The sequence below is a fragment of the Psittacula echo genome, assembly GCF_963264785.1.
Source record: "Psittacula echo genome assembly, chromosome: 6".
NCBI classification, from domain to species: Eukaryota; Metazoa; Chordata; class Aves; order Psittaciformes; family Psittacidae; genus Psittacula; species Psittacula echo.
Window position 1 is genome coordinate 57,017,922 of NC_137743.1, and position 22,390 is coordinate 57,040,311.

The 22,390-nt window shown below is 41.9% G+C and overlaps 1 protein-coding gene across 1 annotated transcript in view; it reads right to left on the reverse strand.

Moving 5' to 3' along the window:
* The window catches only part of RET (ret proto-oncogene), a gene marked incomplete at both ends in the record, with an annotated part of 92,019 nt that overhangs the window by 28,356 nt on the left and 41,273 nt on the right, over window positions 1-22,390 (reverse strand). The window contains 5 exons of the mRNA XM_080620268.1: window positions 4,199-4,398; window positions 10,858-11,059; window positions 12,791-13,032; window positions 13,906-14,199; window positions 15,849-16,100. Coding sequence (XP_080476394.1) covers window positions 4,199-4,398; window positions 10,858-11,059; window positions 12,791-13,032; window positions 13,906-14,199; window positions 15,849-16,100 — 1,190 coding nt within the window. The remainder of the gene's footprint in view (window positions 1-4,198; window positions 4,399-10,857; window positions 11,060-12,790; window positions 13,033-13,905; window positions 14,200-15,848; window positions 16,101-22,390) is intronic.

The window sequence follows — 22,390 nt, forward strand, 5'->3', positions numbered from 1 at the left end:
GGCAGTGGACATGCAAAAAAAGACTTGACCCAGAGATCCAGTGATATCTGGTCAGCACTGTTAAGTGAGAACCAAACCCTGTGATTTGGTAAAGTCTGAGTTCAGTCCCTGGTCTGTTCCAGGCTGATCAGTGAGAAACACTTTGGTCTTGCTTGAAAAAGCAAAGAGCTCAGTGTGAACAAAGCTGAGACTCTTTTCAAGTAAGACAGAAATTGCTAATACATAATTTTCATAATATTACAGTCAAAAAGTTTTTGGCCAGCAGAGTTCTCAGAAGCCTTAAAAGGAATAAGGACTTCATTGTTTTCAATTTGCGATTTCTAAAACATTTTAATCTAAAAATGAAATATGGTGGTTTGCCATATTTGAACTTCTGCCTGCCAAAATGTCTGTCCTAGAACACTCTTCAGCCTAAAACAATTTATTTAAGAAGCATAGGAATGTTAAGTCCCATCTCCTGCCCAGCTCCTCTACGAAACTGATCTCACTTTGGATTTTCCATTTACAAGAGTGGGATTCAGATCAGGCCCAGAGGCACTGGCTTTTCTTGCATGGAAAGCCACAATGTGAAGGGTGGAGTGTTATTGAAGGGAAGTTGGTGATGGATCCTTTTCAATTGTTGCAGTTAAAATGTATTTTCAAGTAACACCACCACTGGTAAAAGCATATCTGTACATGGTCTAATGTGAGGCGTCCCTGCCCATAGCAGGGGGCTTGGAACCAGATGCTCTTAAGGTCCTTTCCAACCCAAACCATTCTATAATCTTGGGTTTAGCATTCTTATTAAAGAAAGTGAAGGAAAAAAAAAAAGAAAAAAGAAAAAAAATTATACTATGATCTCTTCCTGTGAACCTGGACTATTTAAAGTCAGAGAGGAAGCTTCTGCACTCCTCAAAGACATACTTTGTCACAGGATAGTCCCACTTAATTTAACTTATTTCCATTCACTTCACTGGTCATTTGGCATCATTGTTTGCTGGTTTGTTTTTTGTTTTGTTTTGTTTGTTGGTTTGTTGGTTTGGGGTTTTGTTTGTTTGCTTGTTTTCTGGCAGGATAACAGAGAAAGACTATTAAAGCAACCAGAAGCTAAGCCATTTCTTCCATGCCATCTCTTCTCCACAGCATGCTCGGATTGGCAGGAAGAAAAAGAAGACAAGACTTCAACTGTTCATAAATTCTGTCTAGACACAAGGTCTAGACAGGTCCTTTCCAGAACCATGTCATCTTCATTTTGGTACTGTATTGCAACTGGCAGTGTTTTGCAATTGCTTAGATGGCATTTCTTTAAGGCAGTACAAGAACATAACAATGTTCCCTGGCATTAACCTTGATATAGACTAAACTGCCCTTTCTGCCCACTGTGTCAGAACTACTTTTTTGATCAACGGAAATTTTCTGCAAAAGGGATGGAGAAGATCCCATAAATATGGAGTCCCTGAAGAGCAGATTATCCTTCAGAGAGCATAAGGGCCAGTTTTCCTTTCTCTGCATAATTTGAGAAGCTAAAAATGCTCTCCTCAAAACATTTCTACACAAAAGATAGGCTTTCTCTTCTTGCCTAACTCTATTAGGGAAATCCCAAGCTCAAAACTTTGCTCTGCACCACAGGTTCTGGAGTCAGGACAGCTCCCAGATGCAGCAGAGCACAGCTCGAGGAAAAGTAGGTAGAAGCAGCAAGTTCTTCTGTCTCATAAGGATGGTGAAAAATAGCCTGGTAATCAGGATTAACATCAGCATATAAGGGAGGAACCCACAAAGGTGCTTGTTGCAAGACTCTAAATAGTTAACATAGAAATACCATTATCAGAAATAGGAACAGAAAAAAACATCTTTTGAGCTCCAGAGTTTAATAAAGTCTGGATGAGGATAATGTACCTCTTCACTGAATTCTAGGGATATTTGGACATATAACCTCTCTAAAAATCTCAGCTAATGTTATTCATCATTTGTCTCAGTAAATGTCAATAGAGCTTTAAGTCCTTTGATAAGTTAAATGCCACTGGGCAAGCCTGTACTGTCAGGCCATGCTTCTGTTATTCAATTCATTTAGCTGCTCAAATAGACAAATGGCATCAGCCCAGCAGTTAATCATTTCTTCATGCTCTGTGTTTTCCTTAGGGCAAGAGGCAGTTCAGCCTTCACACTAATCTGGCCTAGTACTTTTCCTCACTGCCATGGCACATCACGGCTAATTATGCAGACAACTTCAATAATGTGAAGTGCTGGGGACTAAGCTGCTTACACTGACTTGTGCTCCAAGCCGAGCATACCGTATATTCAAACCTCGTCTTGGAAATAAGTGGATGGCACTTTAACTGATTGAGAACACCATCTCCTGAGCCAGGATGAGGTTTGCATTTCCCTGGTCAAGAATCAGACCACTTAACACTCTTTGTGAATTTGTATTTAGGCAGCACAAAGAGCTCTTCCCACAGTCTTGGGAGTTCTTGCCTGGAACATACTTCCCTGCTATTACTGCCACCCAGTGAAACTGCACAGTTAGTGGGAAGCGCCACTGTTTCCAGGAACCTTAAAATTCTCTTTCAGATGTTTCCCTTTCAGATGTTTGACTGTCCTGAAAAGAGCAAAACCGGCAGCTTTAAAAGTCAAATGGTTGGCTGGTCTTTTTTATTTTGCATTCTGGAACTAGAAAACTATATACCTCCAGACTTCAAACAAATGTGCTTAAGCAATCTAGGGTATGTACGGATAAACACAGTTTATCCAAATTTAATTTGGAACTCATTAATTCTTATTATCATGAGATGCATATACCTATATATAAAATTTGTGTGCACATGTACCTATATACACACAAAAAAAAATTGCAATAAATTAACCTATATTTGTATCTACCCAATAGTTAAGTTTCTGCACTTTTTACAATTACATTCGTGTCGTGACGTACATACAGTTGGGATCTATTTCTAGATGCTAAGAGCTAGGCTGTAAGTATCTTGTGCACCTATGCTGTTACTTCTTTTAAGGGGAAACCGACGGGTTTCACCCTATCTCCAAGTAAGAGGGGTTTTTTACAGTACTGAGAACAAAGCTTTCACAATCTGGTGCTACAAATTACCCAAAGAGAACATCAAAAATATTGTGACCTGCACAAAAAGCACTGAATATGTGCTGAAGTTTCTAACAGACTGCAAATTTAAAAGTTGCAGCTGCAAGTCATCACAAAATGATATAAAGAAATAGCCTTTCGTAAAGAGCCCACTATGTGAGCACACCAATAATATCCTTCTCTTATTTTCTTTTTTCTCTTATATTCAGTGCACACTGTGGGTAAAATATCCCTTGATGAAGCAATGGCATTATTATTGGTTGTGTGAGGCTCATTCCGTACTCTGAAGAGCTATCAAGCCATAGCACATTTCATTAGATTGAATGTAAGAACAGACAATATATCTAACTTCCTTCTTACTTTTACAACTAGCCAGAGAGTTGAAGATTAATAAAACTGAATTCTTTCTCTTAATGAACTGGCTTTCTCTGCAACTGGGATGATCGTATCATATTTTAGTCTCAGTCCTCCTCTTTGCTACAATACATGGAAGTTTTATAACTTTATTTCATTTTTAGGTATACTTTCCAGCAGCTCTCCAAAAATGGATCACCACTGATGTTTTTAATATTCACTTTCACAATATTAATTACATTAAACTAGTTCCTTGTTAATGTACGTGTTCCATAGAAATTACATTGCAATTTTCACCTGATTAATGTCAACCTGCTAGAAAGTGTTTCTGGAAGGCATTATTAAGGGCCATAGTGGTGATTAAGCTAAAATGAGTGAGGGTTAAATTAGGAAACACATTAATTACTAACTAGCCATTATCTAGAGAAAAGCCATTAACGTACTGCAATATATAAAGCTGTGACTCCAATAGCTGGGACAAATTTCAAATTTCCTTTTTTTACCCTTGATATTTTTCCAGTTACTTATGCCTAAGGGCTGCAAGTCCTCTTGTCTATAACACATGATTTCCATGTGTGGCTCCTCCTGTGTTGATGGGAGAGCTAGTGTCCAGTCTAGCTGCTATACACTGCATCCAGCAACAATCATATTGATATCATATTTTTCACTGATTATACTCAAAACCACTAAAACCAATGCTCTAACGCATTTTGTCTCAGTAATCTATCTACTGAGATGTGTCTGAAGTGAAATTATAATCAACATAGTTCTTACTTGTGCAAAGCGTTCAGCATTTCTGTTCACTGTGAACTGGTAGGTCATGTTTGGAAACTGAATGCTGACAGGAAGGATGGAGACATTGAAATGAAGCATCACCAATCTTTCTGGGCCATGAAACTCTGTGTCATTCACCAAAACATCCAACTGGAAGGAACGATGCTCTGTGACTGAAATGCTTTTATTCAGTACCAGTTCTGCAAAGGAAAAGATTAGTCTATTACTGACCCACGCTATCCACAAATGTATATTTTAGAATCACAGAATTACAGAATAGATAGGGTTGGAAAGGACCTTAAAATCATCTAATTCCAATCCTCCTGCCGTGGGCAGGGACACCCCACACTAAACCATGTCACCCAAGGTTCTGTTCAACCTGGCCTAGAATACCGCCAGGGATGAAGCATTCACAGCTTCCCTGGGCAACCCATTCCATTGCCTCACCACCCTCTCAGTAAAGAATTTCTTCCTTAGATCCAATCTAAACTTCCCATTTAAGTTTTAACCAGTTACCCCTTGTCCTGTCACTACAGTCCCTAATGAATAGTCCATCCCCAGCATCCCATCCCCCCTTCAGATACTGAAAGGCTGCTATGAGGTCTCCACGCAGCCTTCTCTTCTCCAGGTTGAACAGCCCCAACTTTCTCAGCCTCTCTTCATCCTTGTGGCCCTCCTCTGGACTTGTTCTAACAGTTCCATGTCCTTTTTATGTTGAGGACACCAGAACTGCACACAATACTACAAGTAAGGTCTCATAAGAGCAGAGTAGAGGCGCAGGATCACCTCCTTCGACCTGCTGGTCACGCTCCTTTTGATGCAGCCCAGGATACGGTTGGCTTTCTGGGCTGTGAGCGCACACTGAAGCCGGCTCATGTTCATTTTCTCATCAACCAACACCCCCAAGTCCTTCTGCGCAGGGCTGCTCTGAATCTCTTCTCTGCCCAACCTGTAGCTGTGCCTGGGATTGCTCCAACCCAGGTGCAGGACCTTGCACTTGGCATGGTTAAACTTCATAAGGCTGGCATCAGCCCAATCAGTCAAGGTCCCCCTGGATGGCATCCCTTCCCTCCAGCGTATCAACCGAACCACACAGTTTGGTGTCATCGGCAAACTTGCACTCAATCCCACTGTCCATGTCACCGACAAAGATGTTGAACAAGACCGGTCCCAACACCGATTCCTGAGGGACACCACTCGTTACTGGTCTCCAGCTGGACACTGAGTCACTGACAACAACTTTGCGTGAAGCCATCCAGCCAGTTCTTTATCCACCGACAGGTTCACCTATCCAATTGATGTCTGTCGTGGTTTAAGCCCAGCCAGCAGCCCAGAACCACGCAGCCGCTTGCTCACTCTCCCCTCCTTCCTCCCCCACTCCCGGAGGGATGGGGAGGAGAATCAAAAGAATGTAACTCCCACTGGTTGAGATAAGAACAGTCCAGTAACTAAGGTATAACACAAACCACTACTGCTACCACTAATAATAATTATGATAAGGGAAATAATAAGGAAAGAGAATACAACCGTTCACCACCCATTGGCTGATACCCATCCTGACCTGAGCAGTGATCTAGCCCTTCCTGGTAACTGCCCCCAGTTTATATACTGGGCATGACGTGCTGTGGTATGGAATACCTCTTTGGCTAGTTTGGGTCAGGTGTCCTGTCTCTGATTCCTCCCGGCTTCTCCTCCTCCCTGGCAGAGCATGAGACTCACAAAGTACTTGGTCAGACCAAACATTACTGAGCAACAACTAAAAACATCGGTGTTATCAGCGTTGTTCCCAGGCTGAAAGTCAAAAACACAGCACTGCACCAGCTACTAAGGAGAAAAATGACTGCTACTGCTGAACCCAGGACAGTATCCACCCCTTATTCCATACCATTCACATCATGCTCTGATCCCACATTTTCAATATACCATCACTCTTGCCTCATATATAATACGTATATATACATCCACATGCACACAAAGAGAGAAAGAGATCATTCCTTAGTGCATGGACCAATCTCTATGAAGTTGCTGAGTTCATCAGGTCAATGATGTCAGGCTCTATCTCTTGTAACAGTCCTTCAGAGCAGGAGAGACTGTGTGCAGTGTTGGATTGTTGCCTGCCGATGATACCTCAGAACTCATCTGGTTTCATCAAAGTTCATTCTTTGTTGGGATGATGGTCGGAGGGAAGTCAGGGCCTGTTGCTGGTGACCTGAAGACATCTAGTTGGTGATCTATAAAAGTGCTACATAGCAGGCAACAGCATACAATTGAGTTCATTGGCTGTTTTCCCCTAAAATCAAATCCCCTTGAGGTACACATCTGACTTCCCCATCTTCCCACATTACCCACTGTCATGGTTTAAGCCAGTCGGCAAGTCAGCCACGCAGTCTCTACTCCCCCCGCCCCAAAGGGATGGGGAGGAGAATCGAAAGAATGTAACTCCCATGGGTTGAGATAAAAACAGTCCAGTAACTAAGGTCTAACACCAATCACTACTGCTACCATCAATAATAATAATGATAAGATAAATAACAAGGGAAGAGAATACGATACCACCCGCCAGAAATAAGCCCGACAGAGAAGAGGACGTGCCCTCCCGGGTAGCTCCCAGTTACCTCCCCAGGCATGACGTGCTGTGGTATGGAATACCTCTTTGGCTAGTTTGGGTCAGGTGTCCTGTCCCTGCTTCCTCCCAGCTTCTCCTCCCTGGCAGAGCATGAGACTCACAAAGTCCTCGGTCAGAGTAAATATTCTGACCAGCAACTGAAAACATCGGCTTTATCAGTATTATTCCCAGGCCGAAAGTCAAAACCACAGCGCTGCACCAGCTACTAAGAAGGAGAAAAAGTGACTGCTGCTGCTGAACCCAGGACACCCACCAAGTGTCCGAGTTCCTGAGCAAAAGCAATCCCACAAGCAGGTTTCCCTTTACCTGAAGCAGGAATAACCCAGACTGTCTTCCCCAGCAAATTCTTTATGTGCACCACAGGAACCTTCATTTCTGACTGGGCTGGACCAGCCCTGTTGGCAGATCCTCTGGTGTTGACCAACCAGGTGGCCTTTGGTAAGTGTGTATCCCAATGTTTGAAAGTTCCCCCACCCATTGCTCTCAATGTAGTTTTTAACAGCCCATTGTACCGTTCGATTTTCCCAGAGGCTGGTGCATGGTAGGGGATGTGATATACCCACTCAATGCCATGCTCTTTGGCCCAAGTGTCTATAAGGTTATTCCGGAAATGAGTCCCATTGTCTGACTCAGCTCTCTCTGGGGTGCCGTGTCGCCACAAAATCTATTTCTTAAGGCCCAGAATAGTGTTCCAGGCAGTAGCGTGGGGCACAGCGTATGTTTCCAGCCATCCGGTGGTTGCTTCCACCATGGTAAGCACACGGCGTTTGCCTTGGTGGGTTGATGGGAGTGTGATATAATCAATTTGCCAGGCCTCCCCATATTTGTACTTCAGCCATCGTCCTCCATACCAAAGAGGCTTTAACCATTTGGTTTGCTTAATTGCAGCACATGTTTCACACTCATGAATAACCTGGGCAATAGTGTCCATTGTTAAGTCCACCCCTCGATCACGGGCCCATCTATATGTTGCATCTCTGCCCTGATGGCCTGAAGTGTCATGTGCCCACTGGGCCAAAAATAATTCACCCTTATGTTGCCAATCTAAGTCCATCTGAGCCACTTCAATCTCAGCAACTTTATCCACTTGTTGGTTGTTCTGGTGTTCCTCAGTGGCCCGACTCTTGGGTACATGGGCGTCTACATGGCGTACCTTCACCACCAGGTTCTGCACCCGGGCAGCGATATCTTGCCACAGTGCAGCAGCCCAGATGGGTTTACCTCTGCGTTGCCAGTTGCTCTGCTTCCATTGCTGCAACCACCCCCACAGGGCATTTGCCACCATCCATAAGTCAGTATAGAGTACAGGCTACTTTTCTCGTTCAGCAATGTCCAGGGCCAGCTGGATGGCTTTCACCTCGGCAAACTGACTCGATTCACCCTCCCCTTCAGCAGTTTCTGCAACTTGTCGTTGAGGACTCCATACGGCTGCTTTCCATCTCCGATGCTTTCCCACAATACGGCAGGACCCATCAGTAAACAAGGCATACTGCTTTTCACTTTCTGACAGTTTATTATATGGTGGGGCCTCTTCAGCACGCATCACCTCCTCCTCTGGTGACATTCCAAAATCTTTGCCCTCTGGCCAGTCCATGATGACTTCTAGAATGCCTGGACGACTGGAATTTCCTATTCAAGCTCGTTGTGTAATTAGTGCAGCCCATTTACTCCATGTCGCATCGGTTGCATGATGTATAGAGGAGATCCTGCCTTTGAACATCCAGCCCAGAACGGGCAACCGGGGTGCCAGGAGGAGCTGTGCTTCAGTGCCAATCACTTCTGAAGCAGCTCGAACCCCTTCATAGGCTGCCAGTATCTCTTTCTCAGTTGGGGTATAGCTGCCCTCAGATCCTTTGTATCCCCGACTCCAAAAGCCGAGGGGTCGACCTCGAGTCTCCCCTGGAGCTTTCTGCCAGAGGCTCCAGGTAGGACCATTCTCCCCGGCTGCGGTGTACAGTACATTTTTTACATCTGGCCCAGTCCGGACTGGTCCAAGGGCCAATGCATGAACTATCTCACGTTTAATTTGCTCAAAGGCTTGTTGTTGCTCAGGGCCCCATTTAAAATCATTCTTCTTCCGGGTCACATGATAGAGAGGGCTTACAATCGAACTGTAATTTGGGATGTGCATTCTCCAGAACCCCACAGCACCCAAGAAAGCTTGTGTTTCTTTCTTATTAGTTGGTGGAGACATTGCTGTTACTTTGTTGATCACATCTGTGGGGATTCGGCAACGTCCATCTTGCCATTTTATTCCCGAAAATTGAATCTTCTGTGCAGGTCCCTTGACCCTACTCCATTTTATGGCAAAACCAGCTTTCAGCAGGATTTGGATTATTTTCCTCCCTTTCTCAAAGACTTCTTCCACTGTATCGCCCCACACAATAATGTCATCAATGTACTGCAGGTGTCTCCAGTTTAGAGACAAGGATGTCATGTGGGACAGTGTCAAACGCTTCGCACAAGTCCAGGTAGATGACGACAACTGCTCTGCCCCTGTCCATCAGTTCCTTAGACCCATCATAGAAGGCCACCAAATTGGTCAGGCAGGATTTCCCCTTAGTGGCTGTCACCAACCACCTCCTTGTTTCTCATGTGCCTTAGCATGCCTTCCAGGAGAATCTGCTCCAAGATTTTGCCAGGCACAGAGGTGAGACTGACCGGTCTGTAATTCCCTGAGTCATCCATTCTCCCCTTCTTGAAAATGGGGGTTATATTTCCCTTCTTCCAGTCATCGGGAACTTCACCTGACTGCCACGATTTGTCAAATATGATGGCCAGTGGCTTACAAACTTCATTCGCCAGCTCCTTCAGGACCCGCGGATGGATTTCATCAGGTCCCATGGACTTGGGTGCGTTCAGGTTCTTCATTCCGCCAGGGATGGAGCACTCACAGCCTCCCTGGGCAACCCATTCCAGTGCCTCACCACCCTCACAGTAAAGAATTTCTTCCTTAGATCCAGTCTAAACTTCCCCTGTTTAAGTTCTAATCCGTTACCCCTTGTCCTGTCACTACAGTCCCTGATGAATAGTCCCTCCCCAGCATCCTTGTAGGCCCCCTTCAGATACTGGAAGGCTGCTATGAGGTCTCCACGCAGCCTTCTCTTCTCCAGGCTGAACAGCCCCAACTTTCTCAGCCTATCTTCATATGGCAGGTGCTCCCTAACATAAATAGCAACTCCCCCTCCCTGCCTGCCAGGCCTGTCTTTTCTAAAGAGCCTGTAACCTTCCATTCCAACACTCCAGTCGTAGGAGCCATCCCACCATGTTTCTGTGATACCTACTACATCATATCCCCGTAGACATGCACACATCTCTAATTCCTGTTGTTTGTTCCCCATACTATGGATGTTTGTATAGAGGCATCTGAACTGAGCTCCAAATGAAGCTGGCTCATTGGCTGGAGCGGCTGGAATATCTCTGCATTGCTCCAAGCATTTATTATAGGTGCTGGCAACTGACTGTGAGTGTTGGGATGGAATGATGCCCCCCTCCCCCAACACATCTAGTTTAAAGCTTTCATGACCAGCCTGGCAAGCCTCCTACCAAAAACGCTCTTCCCCTTCGTTGTCAGACCAGCTCCACCAGCCCCCAGTAGACCTGGCTCCCAAATTGAGTCTCAAAATTTTGATGCAATTCCAGTAAAATGATACATATCAGAATCACATGTATCAAAGTTATTCCTAACAGGAAACAGAAGGCAAGTTAAAAATGAAAATATGCTTCTACAGAGTTATGCTCTGTGCCACTGAGGATGTTTGAAGAAGTCCTCTTACCGTCTACCTATAATGCTGAGAAACCCACAATCAGAACTTATTGCTTATTCAGTACCCAAAACATCACGCCATAAGCTCCCTATCCCAGAGATGAACTAACTCAATTTTTTCAGTACATTTTTAAAACTCGGTGTTTGCTTAACTGGAAATTTCTCAGCTTTCTTTGGCTCAATATTTACAGAATACTTGGAAAACTTCAAGAGCTTATTGGCCAATTACTACCAAGCAACTTCTTTATTTGAAGAAAAAGACCTTACTGTACTCATGTCGAGTTCCCCTCACTTGGCTGCCATTTGGGCTGAAGTGGATTTCATCGAAGATGTGCTCTACCCGAAATGTTTCACTCATCCAGGGATCGTCAGTAATAATGGTTCCTGTGTATTTCTTTCGGCTGCTTTCGAGGGGATAAATAGGTGTTGTATCTGCATCGTATACAGTTAGTGTTGCAAGAACAGTTCCCTAGAAGGAAATAACAAATTACATTGCTGAATTATCCAAAGCTTTTTTTGTCTGATATGTGTTTGGGAGATTGAAATATTGGCCAACTAAAACCTTACAACTTTCAAGCCTACTTTCATTCACATTCATTTTAAGCTTCAGGTTATCCCTATTTCACACCTATTTGCATCTGAGTTAGAAGATCAAAGAAGATGGCAGTTAAAAAGAACTTATCATCTTGTCATATCTCCACATCAGTCTATATCTAAATACAGTGCTAAACTTTTGAGGTAGGAAATGAGTGCACCTGAAAGCTCTCAATTTTTTTAATTTTTAAAAATCAACATTATTTTACACTACTACTAAAGAAACCCCCAACAAAACAGGTAAGTAATATGCACACTTAATAGGCATGAAATACATTCAGACAGGTCAAACTCATTATCCAAATGACAAAAGGGACCTGGGTTGTCTGTCTTCTGCTTAGTCTACTAGATTGCTGCTCTCTACTGAGACACTGAAGCCACAAGGCCTTTAAGATTTCTATTAGCCATTTTGTTGTTTTAAGTTCACTTAGGTATTAGAAAAATTTGAAAGTTTAGAAATATAATGCTTTTTTTTTTCCCCACTGCATTCCAAACACTTTGCAGGCATGTAATTTCAAAGAAAATATTTTACTTTATAAAACACTTTCAGGAGATCTTCAATTTCTGTCATCCAGAGCTAAACAGAACTCCCACACCTCAAATTTTTCAGAAGTAAAAAGGAATTACTTTACACCCAGGCAAATGTGACATGGTCACAGGTGTCTTGTCAACACTTGTTCTAGTCGGGAGGTGGCAGCAAACTCCCAAAATCATTCTTACCCCTTCCAAACACAAATATGAGCAAAATGTACTTTGAAGGGAAATCTGACTACAAAAAAAAACAGATGTTGTTACTAAACAGAAGTCCCCTCAAGAAAAACACATCACAGAGGCCCCCAAAGTGCCTTCTCTATACCGCTGACTTATAAAGAGTTCTTGCTCCTATTGAAGAGCCAAACAATTCCCCTGTATACTTTTCTACTGAAGTGTACATGTACATGTACATGGGTGTACATGTTCAGGGGGCACACACAAATACACCCTGGGTTAAGACCTCTTGAAAAGCCTCTTGAAAGATCACTAGGACAGGTGATGGTAAAGGAAAAGTGGAAAAGCATCATTAAAGTAAGATCCTGGAGCTCTCCCTTAACAGCTTGGCCCTGGAAACACCACTGCCAGGTACAATGTTTGTCTGCAGAAGGCAACCGCTTCTTTTAACTTTCTGTTAATGGTACAGCATTCTAATAAATGTTTTGAGTAAAGCTCTGATATCTTACATAGATCTGCATATATGGGAAGGACACACACGTCCTTCTGAGTGCTGCCGTAACAACACTCGGTTTTAGTTACCTGGGGGAAGCAACTCTGTAACAAATACAGAGCAGACCTCAGTATAGGGAGATACAGTGATCCTGACCACAATCTCAGCAATGGTCCACCTTGGCCTCAGGAACTGTTCACATGTCCTTACACTGTTTAATTATCTTCTTTCTTTGGGGTCTGAGTAAGGTACAACTCAGGAGAGAGGAATCCTACAAACCCAGCATTTTATAATCACAGGGCTGTAGAGCATGGTGCGGTGATGTGCTTGTTGCCAAGATCCACTACCCAGAGCATGCCTCTCACTGCTATGGTCCTACTTTAGGAACTAGATGAAGAAAATTACCTCTTTCCTGTTGAACTCCACAACAGCATCTGCAGTATCAGTGCCATTGGGCAGGAAGGGCGGAGAATCATCTTCATCTAACACATTCACCAGGAAGGGCACCTCCACCTGCATCTCCCTGAAGCCCTCTCTCACGGTACATTTGGCTATCAGCTCGTATCTCTCTCTCTCTTCTCGATCTAGGCGCTGTGTCACACTCACACCGGTGGTGTTCTCATTGTATCGGAAGGGCATACCTTCAGCTGAAAAACAGAGCCTCAGTATAAACAGGTGCTATCACTTCCCATTGTAGGACTCTGATGGTTTCTTCTTTAATACTCTTTTGCAATACAGTAAATCCATTTTGGACTGCATGGTAAAAGGCAGACTCGCAAGTAAATTGTGTGGTTATATTAGGGTAGACACCCCACCTGGAATACTGTGTTCACCTTTGGAACCCCCAACACAACAGGGGCACCTCTCTTATGAAGACAGGCTGAGAGAGTTGTGCTTGTTCAGCCTGGAGAAGAGAAGGCTCAGGGAAGACCTTAGAGCAGCTTCCAGTGCCTAAAGGGGGCCTACAAGAAATCTGGAAAGAGATTTTTTACAAGGACATTAAACTAAAAGAGGGGAGATTTAGATTATATATTAGGAAGAAGCTCTTGACTGTGAGTGGTGACGTATTGGCACAGGTGCCCAGAGAAGTTGTGAATGCTTCATTCCCAGCAGTGTTTAACACCAGGCTGGATGGTGTTAAAAATGGTGTCAAAGCAACCTGGCCTAGTGGAAGATGTCTCTGCCCATGAGAGGGGAGTTGGAACCAGATGATCCTTAAGGTCTCTTCCAACCCAAACCATTCTACGATCTAGAAGCAGTGCGTTTTTAAACCCAGGATATTCCCAGTCTGTTCTTAGCTGGTGTGAACTTCTAAACCCAACTTTTTCCCTAGGGAAGTGGACAGACCTTCTTCCCATCCCTATATATCTCAAAGGCAAAAATCTTCAGGTTGAGTTCACATTTGCAATAGAATTTCCTTTACAGAATCAATCTAGGGGATTTGCTACAAAAGACATCTTAACAGAGCGCAGCTGTTTACACCTATTACTGGTACATGAGTGGCTCAGTTCTAGTTTTACCTGCTAGCAGTTTGTAGGAAATGCTAAGATTCTGACACAGATGATGAATTGAAGGTAACTGGAGCTGATGAAATGTGCCAGGTGGTTTATTCTCCTTGATGTGAAAGGAGAGATCCATTTCTGTGAAGCAAAGCTGCCTTGCTGTCAGGGAACTGCAAGCTGGTGCAGTAGCATTCATCAAGGAGAGGAAAACTGTGGTGCGTGTAGCCAAGTCACATTCCTTCTCTTGAAAGGGGTGGGATGAAAGGAAGACATACAGCATCACCTTTGATAATGGCATCCAGTTTCCTACAGCTTCAGAGGAAAAAATAAAATAAAAGAACAAACCGCCAAAAGAAATATTTTGCAGGTGACAAACCAAGATTTTTTAGTCATTTTGTACTCTAGTCCATTACTGCACAAGCAACCATATAGTCCTATTATGTAGAAGCAATTCTTCAGTGAGTTATTTGTTGGTGGGAAGACTTCTAATCTTAATAATCCCAGTAAAACAAAAAACTATAGGTGTTAGCACCACTTTTACATTATCAGAATCTCAAAGAATGATATAGTCTGTCTGTAAGACACTGACATAAACCAGGTCACTACTAGCAATCAGCTTATTGATAGGACTGGTTTTTGGAAGGACTACAACAGAGTAGGGTGGCAGCAGGGAAAAAAAAGTGCATGAAATGGAATAGATATTCAGGAGAGATTCATAACTACTGTCATTTAAGTCTGATAGTTTATACCAGTTGAGGATATGGGCCAAATTATTTACATTTGGAGGACAAATTGCTTTGTAATTTTGAAATATAAAGAGCTAGTCAAAAGATAACATAGACATCAACTTGTAGCATCTACAAATAAAACCTCAAGCTTTATTTATTTTCACTACCTTGGTTTGACTACAGACAGAACGATAGTATTTCTGTAGCAGATCTAATTCACTTGAAAAGACGCTCTAAGTCACTTTGACCCATATGGACAAAACAAGGCTCTCAAGTTTTGGATAGCTGTTCTTCCTTTGTTCAGTTACAAATAGCTATTTGATATTCATGAACACTGAGTACCAAAAATGCCGCAAAAATGGGTGAGATATCAAGCACTCAGCCCTTAAAAAATGTAACAGTGAGTGTCTGAAGTTGAACATTTCAACATCAAGGCACCTAAGTCAAAGGGTAGTGTTGATATATGGCTCCTACAAACTCAAGACAGCTACTACAGACTCTCTCCCACAGCAGAATTTCTGCAACTGATCACAGTGGTATGCCATTAACTCCTCACCCATTTCCTCCTCCACTATCTAATGATACCTAATTTCCTCATAGATCAAAATCACCAAAACCAATTTACTGCTAAAGTATAAAAGAAGATGGGAAAAAAAAAAAGGATAATTCATTTCTGTACTTCAGCGGTAAGCTTCTCTAACAATGCCAAATCTCAAGAAAGGGAGAGAGATACACTTAACCATTTCTTCCAAGGGCTGCTGCTTGGTGTAACATACAAAGGTACTTTGCGAATCCATGTTACCAATCAAGGACGTTCTAGATCAGAGTTTAACTCATGTAACTACATTGGTCTGGGCACTAAATGCCCAGCATTAGCACAGTGGAATTGGCTTAATTTGCACCAGTAGATGAGCAAACTGCAAATCTCAATGTATGGCTGTGAATTATACAGCTGTGAAATGCAGAAAAAAATATTTCAAATAATGCAACTTTCCCATCATACTGGAGTCCATAGTGTGAGCAGCTGGACCAGTTCCAGGGCAGTGATTGCTTTGGCATATGGTTTCCTGCATTTGCTGTGTTTCATTGGGTCTGCTTTCTGATTTTAAAACGGAAAATATGTTTTTCTCCAAATTTGATGCTCATATGGTAATGGACAGACCTCATGATCTAATTGTACTTTGTTTTAAAAAGAAATACTTTAACAAGAAAAGATAGTCTTCTCATACTTACACAGCATGTTAAAGTCCTCTCTATCCAGGCTTTTACTGAGGTAGAGAAGTCCTGTTTTTTCTCTGATTTGAAACCAATTATTTTCATGCGATCTTGCTCGAGAAATGATGAGATTCTGGCACAGATGAAAGTGGGCCACCTCTCCATGTGAATCCCTCAAGGTGTGGATGCGCAGGAGTGGTGTACCTGCTGGCTCATCAATGTAAACATTTTCCAAGTACTCTTTCCTGGGGAAGTAGAGACCAAAGGCAGCTGCAAAGGAAGGCACACAAGAGGAGAGGTGCTCACAGTTAAAAGATTTTTGTGCTGGCATTTTCTTAAAAGATGCATTTCCAAATAACCAAAGGCTTCATTCTCTAAGGATTAAAAAAGTGTTAAAAAAGACGGGGAAGAAGGCAGATCCTCACGTGGTGTATATAAACACAGTTGTACTGCACTCAAATCATGAGCACAGCCACCAAAAATTTAGCCTATGGTTTATGTTCAAGTTACAAAATCATATGAAAACTAAACTGCTTTGCTGTAAGCATGGCCCAGTTCAAGCAGAACGCTTAATCACAGAACCATAGAATGGTTTGGGTTGGAAGGGACCTTAAAGATCATCTAGTTCCAACTCCCCCTGCTATGCGAAGTGGAGGGCACACCCTCCACTAGACCAGGTTGCTCAAAGTCCCATCAGTGAAGCTCTGCTTGTCAAATTGTACTTAAGTTCATATTTGGAGCTCTCAGATGTAATTCCATTATCTCACAGATTATATTCAAAGAAGGAAAAACCTTTTGTTGAAGTCACATACTTCAAAAGCTAAAGGCACTCTCTCTTGAGAGAAAACACAAAAATATAGCAATGCCTTGCACACATTTCGTTGGACTACATAAAACCTCTCTTACAGAAGAGTCCTTTCGTGGCTCCCTCCCTTTCTAAACAGCATGATACTTTTGGTTCTGAAAATGGGAAATGTTTAAATAAAATTGATATAAAAGTCTTATGAGTATTTTGAATATGACAGAGGAGAAGGCAGAGAACTGACTTGCCTGAACTGGGGCAGGAAACATACATTTACTTTTAATACATGGGCTGTGACTGACCCATCATTTCTCTGCAATTCCCTCCACCCTCTGACATTTGCATCTAGTAGGGTTCAGCTGTGACGTAGATGCCTATTTCTTCAGATGATCTCATCTTACCAGGTCACTTTCAATCGCCTCTCTCCCCCTTTCCAGTACTTCCCTTCCAATTCTACTGCTTGCAAATATGATCACAGTGGAATGCTTGATAAGCAAGAAAAGTACAAAGTGATGCTTGTTGCATTCACGAGAACTGAAATACTGGAACTGTCGCTCTTGTGCTTGTGCTTCACCTGCACTAATAGTCAGTACTCATTCAGGTAGAAAAGAATACTTGCATAGTGCAGAATTTTGAATCATTTAATCTGATTTGATGAGGAGTAAGGCATATGAAAGATTTATGCATTTGCTGAACAAATGAAAATAATAACAATTTTCATATGTTACTAATACAAGAGTATCATAAATCAAGCCAGATACAACTGGAAATGATGGTAATACAACAGTAAAATTAGAGATATAATGCCAAAACTTCTTCAAAATAGCATCAGAGTATAGCACATATTTATTTTTTATTATTATTGGATCCATACACTGGTTTACTGAATGGATAGGACCACAAACAAACTGTAAACAAGAGACCTCTAATTTCATTTGGAAATACCACAGAAACCGCTGTACCTTGTAATGATTCATGACATCATCAGTATCCCTGGATGCAATTAGATCCATGAGATTGACAGAGGCCCATTATTTTTTTACATATATTTTGCAATAAACTTTTAATAAAGTGCTAAAGTAACACAGTAGGTGAATTTGATCCAAATTAGTTCATTCAAAGGAAATCCAACAATAATCTTTTGGGGAGTTTTAGAAAAGCATTAAGTCCTGATGACCCCTGTCTCAAAGAAAACTATTACTTGGGATTCTGGTGCTATCACCATCTTTTTTTGTGAGTTAAGTTTCCTGAGCATCCATAATAAATTCGAAATAGTTTCCTAGTCCCTTTGTCTGTTTTGAAGTGAAGGCAAACCTGGCAAATATTCACTGCTAGAAGTTCCAACAAACTGTTTTGTCAACAAGAGGAATAAAGGGATACCCAAATAGCAAGCCCACTCCTAGTGCAAGCAAATAAATTTCCTTGAACTATTTTACATAAAAACCTGATTTTAGAATTATGAAAACTTCCTCACAACATATCTAGCACTGAAAATTCACTGCTCAAGACTAAAAGATTACTTTTAACCATTGATGCAAAGAAATGAGGCTCATACAAAGCTAGTTACAGGACAGAAAAATATTTCCTTATTTCTAAGACTGGTCTGAACAGTTCTAATGCCAGCAATGCTGTGTGCTCAGCATCACAAACAGATCACGCAGTGCAAGAACTGGCACAGTGGCAGAGACATGAAATCACCTCCAGCAAAAGGAGCAAATAGAACTCAGAGTATATATAAATAGTATGTATAGGTAAAGTGCAAAATTGGAAAAGAGAAACCCAGGATATTTTAAGTTGGAATTATTTATTTCCTCATCTTACACAAGTGTGTTAATTTTTATATGCTTTGCTTTACAAATCTGGGCCCACGCTGCATGCTATTATGTACACAGTTATGTTTAATGAAGTACATGCATAATTATGACAGGCATTGCCACCTGAATGTCTGAAACTTTGCATGCAGCTACACCTCAGCAGAGGTCAGCATCCTGACTGCTCTGCATCTGAAAGATTAAGGTTAGTATTTATGCTGCAGACTCTGAAATACTTCAGCATCAGTTCACAGGAGCAGTCTTCTCTGTTCTTGGGAAAAAAATCCTGTAATATTACAATCTGACTTCTCTGTAGATAACAGAAATGCAAAACAATGATCTACATTTTGAAAAAGGAGAAGGATTCCTTCACAAAATAGCTTAGAATTTGCATCATTGATTAACCAGAAATGTTCTTCACAAGTAGTAAAACCACTTTAAGAAATTAGTAAAAGCCACTTTAAGAAATTTAAAGTAGAAGCATGATCTTTTTCTCCCCAATTCAAACCTGAAAGCTGATGAAACTAAATTCTGTCCATCAAAAGTGATAAGTTTTTAGCACAGTGCATATGTCATTGAGGACAACACCTGAGGATAATTTTAAGTGACACCAGTGGATACGAAATACTTTCATGTTTTACTTAGAAAACAAGCATTTGAAGAGACTTTACAGCATTGTAGAAACTTAGATGGTAAAAGAAAAAATATAAATTGAATTTAGGCATGTAACAAGATTCACCCAGTGCTGCAGATCATGAAATTGCTGGGATTTTGTAACAAGGTTCACCCAATGTTGCTGATCTTGAAATTGCTGGGATTTTGTAATGTGGTTTGTGTCACTCTCTAACCCTATTTCAAGCACTGAAAGAAATGAGAGGTATGCAACAGACTGCCCAAGTCAAAACCACACTCTGCATGTGAATCTTTGGAGGCTGATTTTGTAGGAGACCTTTGAAGTAGAAAAGTAGCACCCACTTCCCTGAGCTGTGTTCATTCCTTTAAGCCATAGTAAGTTAAAACCAGATTCAATAACCTTGTCATCTGGCAAGTACGCTGCAGGAGGAAGAGGGTCTAATCCTGGCCACAGTTCCTTGTGTCCTGAAAAAAAAAATAAAAAGGACTTGTGCAAGCTTCCTATGGAAGCCAGATGGAGTTTTTTATTGAATCTGCTGTTTAAATAAAGAGGAATTGAGCTGGTTATGCTCAAAATTGATGGCTGAAGTACTTTTGCTTAGGAATTAAAAGCGGAGAAGCATTTCATGTTACAACCCTGAAATATACCACAAGAAGGTTGTCCTCTGTAACATTCATGAGTTACATGAGAGAAATAGAGTTACTAAAATATTTTGGTATCTCTGAACTTTCTTCAAGAGGACACTTCAGCGCTTTGTTCTACAATCAGCACAGAGAACTCAGCAACCTCTGATGGATGAAAAGTATTACATGATAATAGGGTATCAGTAACATACAGAAAAGTGATCATGTTTAGGCGGATGTAATGCTACTGACTAATAGCTCCTACAGGAAATAGATACAGCTATGACAGCAGTTTTCCAGGTCAGAGACAGAAAGCAGATGAGAGTGGAGAAATGAGATTATATACTCTTTGAAGACTTCACTGCCTTTTGAAATAAGGCAAATTTTCATGTGCTTCTTTTCAGTCATGGACAATTAGGTAAATAATGCCTTTTTTGATATAATTTTTTTTTTTTAATAAAATCTGTTGTAGAAAACTTCACATTTTTAGCGCTTTTTATCCTTGCCACCATAGCCTTGAGTAGCATTGGTGGACTACTCTTGATGAAAACAGTTAAACTGACTATAGCAACATTATACTCTTACCATCAACCACAATGATGAAAAATGTAGTTCAGCTTTTTAGTCACAAAATGAAGTGACACGGAATTTTTAATTAGTGTAAAGGAAGACATCATTGTAAGACATTCTCCCAGTCAAAGTTTGTAACCATCTTTCAAAGTACAATTGCAGACTTCAGAAAACCTGTTCTGGAGCAAATTATCCCAGTCAGAAAATTTGCTCTGGGAAAGGACATGCTTAGGGAAGTCCTTAGAAAACCATCTCAGGCCTATGTGTATCACTTGCAGAGTCTCAAAGCACATTAGAGAGAGTAAGAGAGGACAAGCAGCATACAGCAGTGTCACTGGTCAGAAGCATCCCATCACCCTGGTCCACAAGACAAAAGATCCATTCGTGACTTTTTCTTCTGAAGAGAAGCCGGTGCAGGTTGTAGCAGTAAGTGAGCTGCTGGTCAGTTACATGCAGCAGCTAGCTCTCTGTTGAACCTGGGATTGAAAACCTAAGAGCTAAACCCACAGAAACTGTGAAAGCACTGCACTGCTCATATTCAAGGTTCTCAGCCAAACCATTTTCCTCATCTGTTTACAGATGTCTTATGTAGTTCATAGCAAAAATCCAAACCTTAAATGACTGCTGCTTGATTTAAGGTACACCATGTATTTGAACAAAAGGCTTGCTCTTGATTTAAAGACTTCAACTGACTGAAATCTGACATATCACAGTATCACAGTATGTTAGAGATTGGAAGGGACCTCAAAAGATCATCTAGTCCAATCCCCCTGCCAGAGCAGGAACACCTAGATAAGGTTACACAGGAATGTGTCCAGGCGGGTTTTGAATGTCTCCAGAGAAGGAGACTCCACAACCTCCCTAGGCAGCCTGTTCCAATGTTCTGTCACCCTCACTGAGAAGAAGTTTCTTCTCAAGTTTAAGTGGAACCTCTTGTGTTCCAGTTTATACCCATTACCCCTTGTCTTATCATTGTTTGCCATTGAGAAGAGCCTGGCTCCATCCTCATGACACTCCCCCTTTATATATTTATATACACTAATAAGGTCCCCCCGCAGTCTCCTCTTCTCCAAACTATAGAGACCCAGCTCCCTCAGCCTTTCCTCATAAGGGAGATGCTCCACTCCCTTAATCATCTTAGTCGCCCTGCGCTGGACTCTCTCCAGCAGGTCCCTGTCCTTCTTGAACTGAGGGGCCCAGAACTGGACACAATATTCCAGATGTGGTCTCACCAGGGCAGAGTAGAGGGGAAGGAGGACCTCTCTCGACCTACTGACCACCCCCCTTCTAATACACCCCAGGATGCCATTGGCCTTCTTGGCCACAAGGGCACAGTGTTGGCTCATGGTCATCCTGCCATCCACTAGGACCCCCAGGTCCCTCTCCCCTACACTACTCTCTAACAGGTCGTTCCCCAACCTATATTGGAACCTGGGGTTGTTCCTGCCCAGATGCAGGACTCTACACTTTCCCTTGTTATATTTCATCAAGTTTCTCCCTGCCCAACTCTGTCCAGGTCTCGCTGGATGGCAGCACAGCCTTCTGGCGTGTCAGCCACTCCTCCCAGCTTAGTGTCATCAGCAAACTTGCTGACAGTACACTCAATTCCCTCATCTAAATCATTGATGAATATATTAAATAATACTGGTCCCAGTACTGACCCTTGAGGCACTCCACTAGATACAGGCCTCCAACTGGACTCCGCCCCATAGACTACAAAACATATCTCTTTAAATAGACATACAAAGACATATCTCTTTAAAGTTCTTTGGGGTTTCATTACTCATGTAATCTGAAGACTCTCTCTAGCCTGCATGCTTGCTACCTTCACCTTCTTTTCACCAGTTCATGTCAAAAGTAACACTTTTTTCCAGCAGATGAAAAAATCTTCACAAATCTCTCAATGTCTGCTGGATGAACATGCATTTAAAAAACACAAGGACTGCTTTGTGAATTTAAGAGAACATTAAGATTAAAAAAAGTCAGAAACACAGAAATGGAACAAGGGTTTGTTTTCATTCACCAAGTAATATACACCCATATAACCCACATCTGACAAAATTTACTGGGAGCTTCACAGCATTCTGAACGACACCACAATGATTTATTAAGGACAGAAC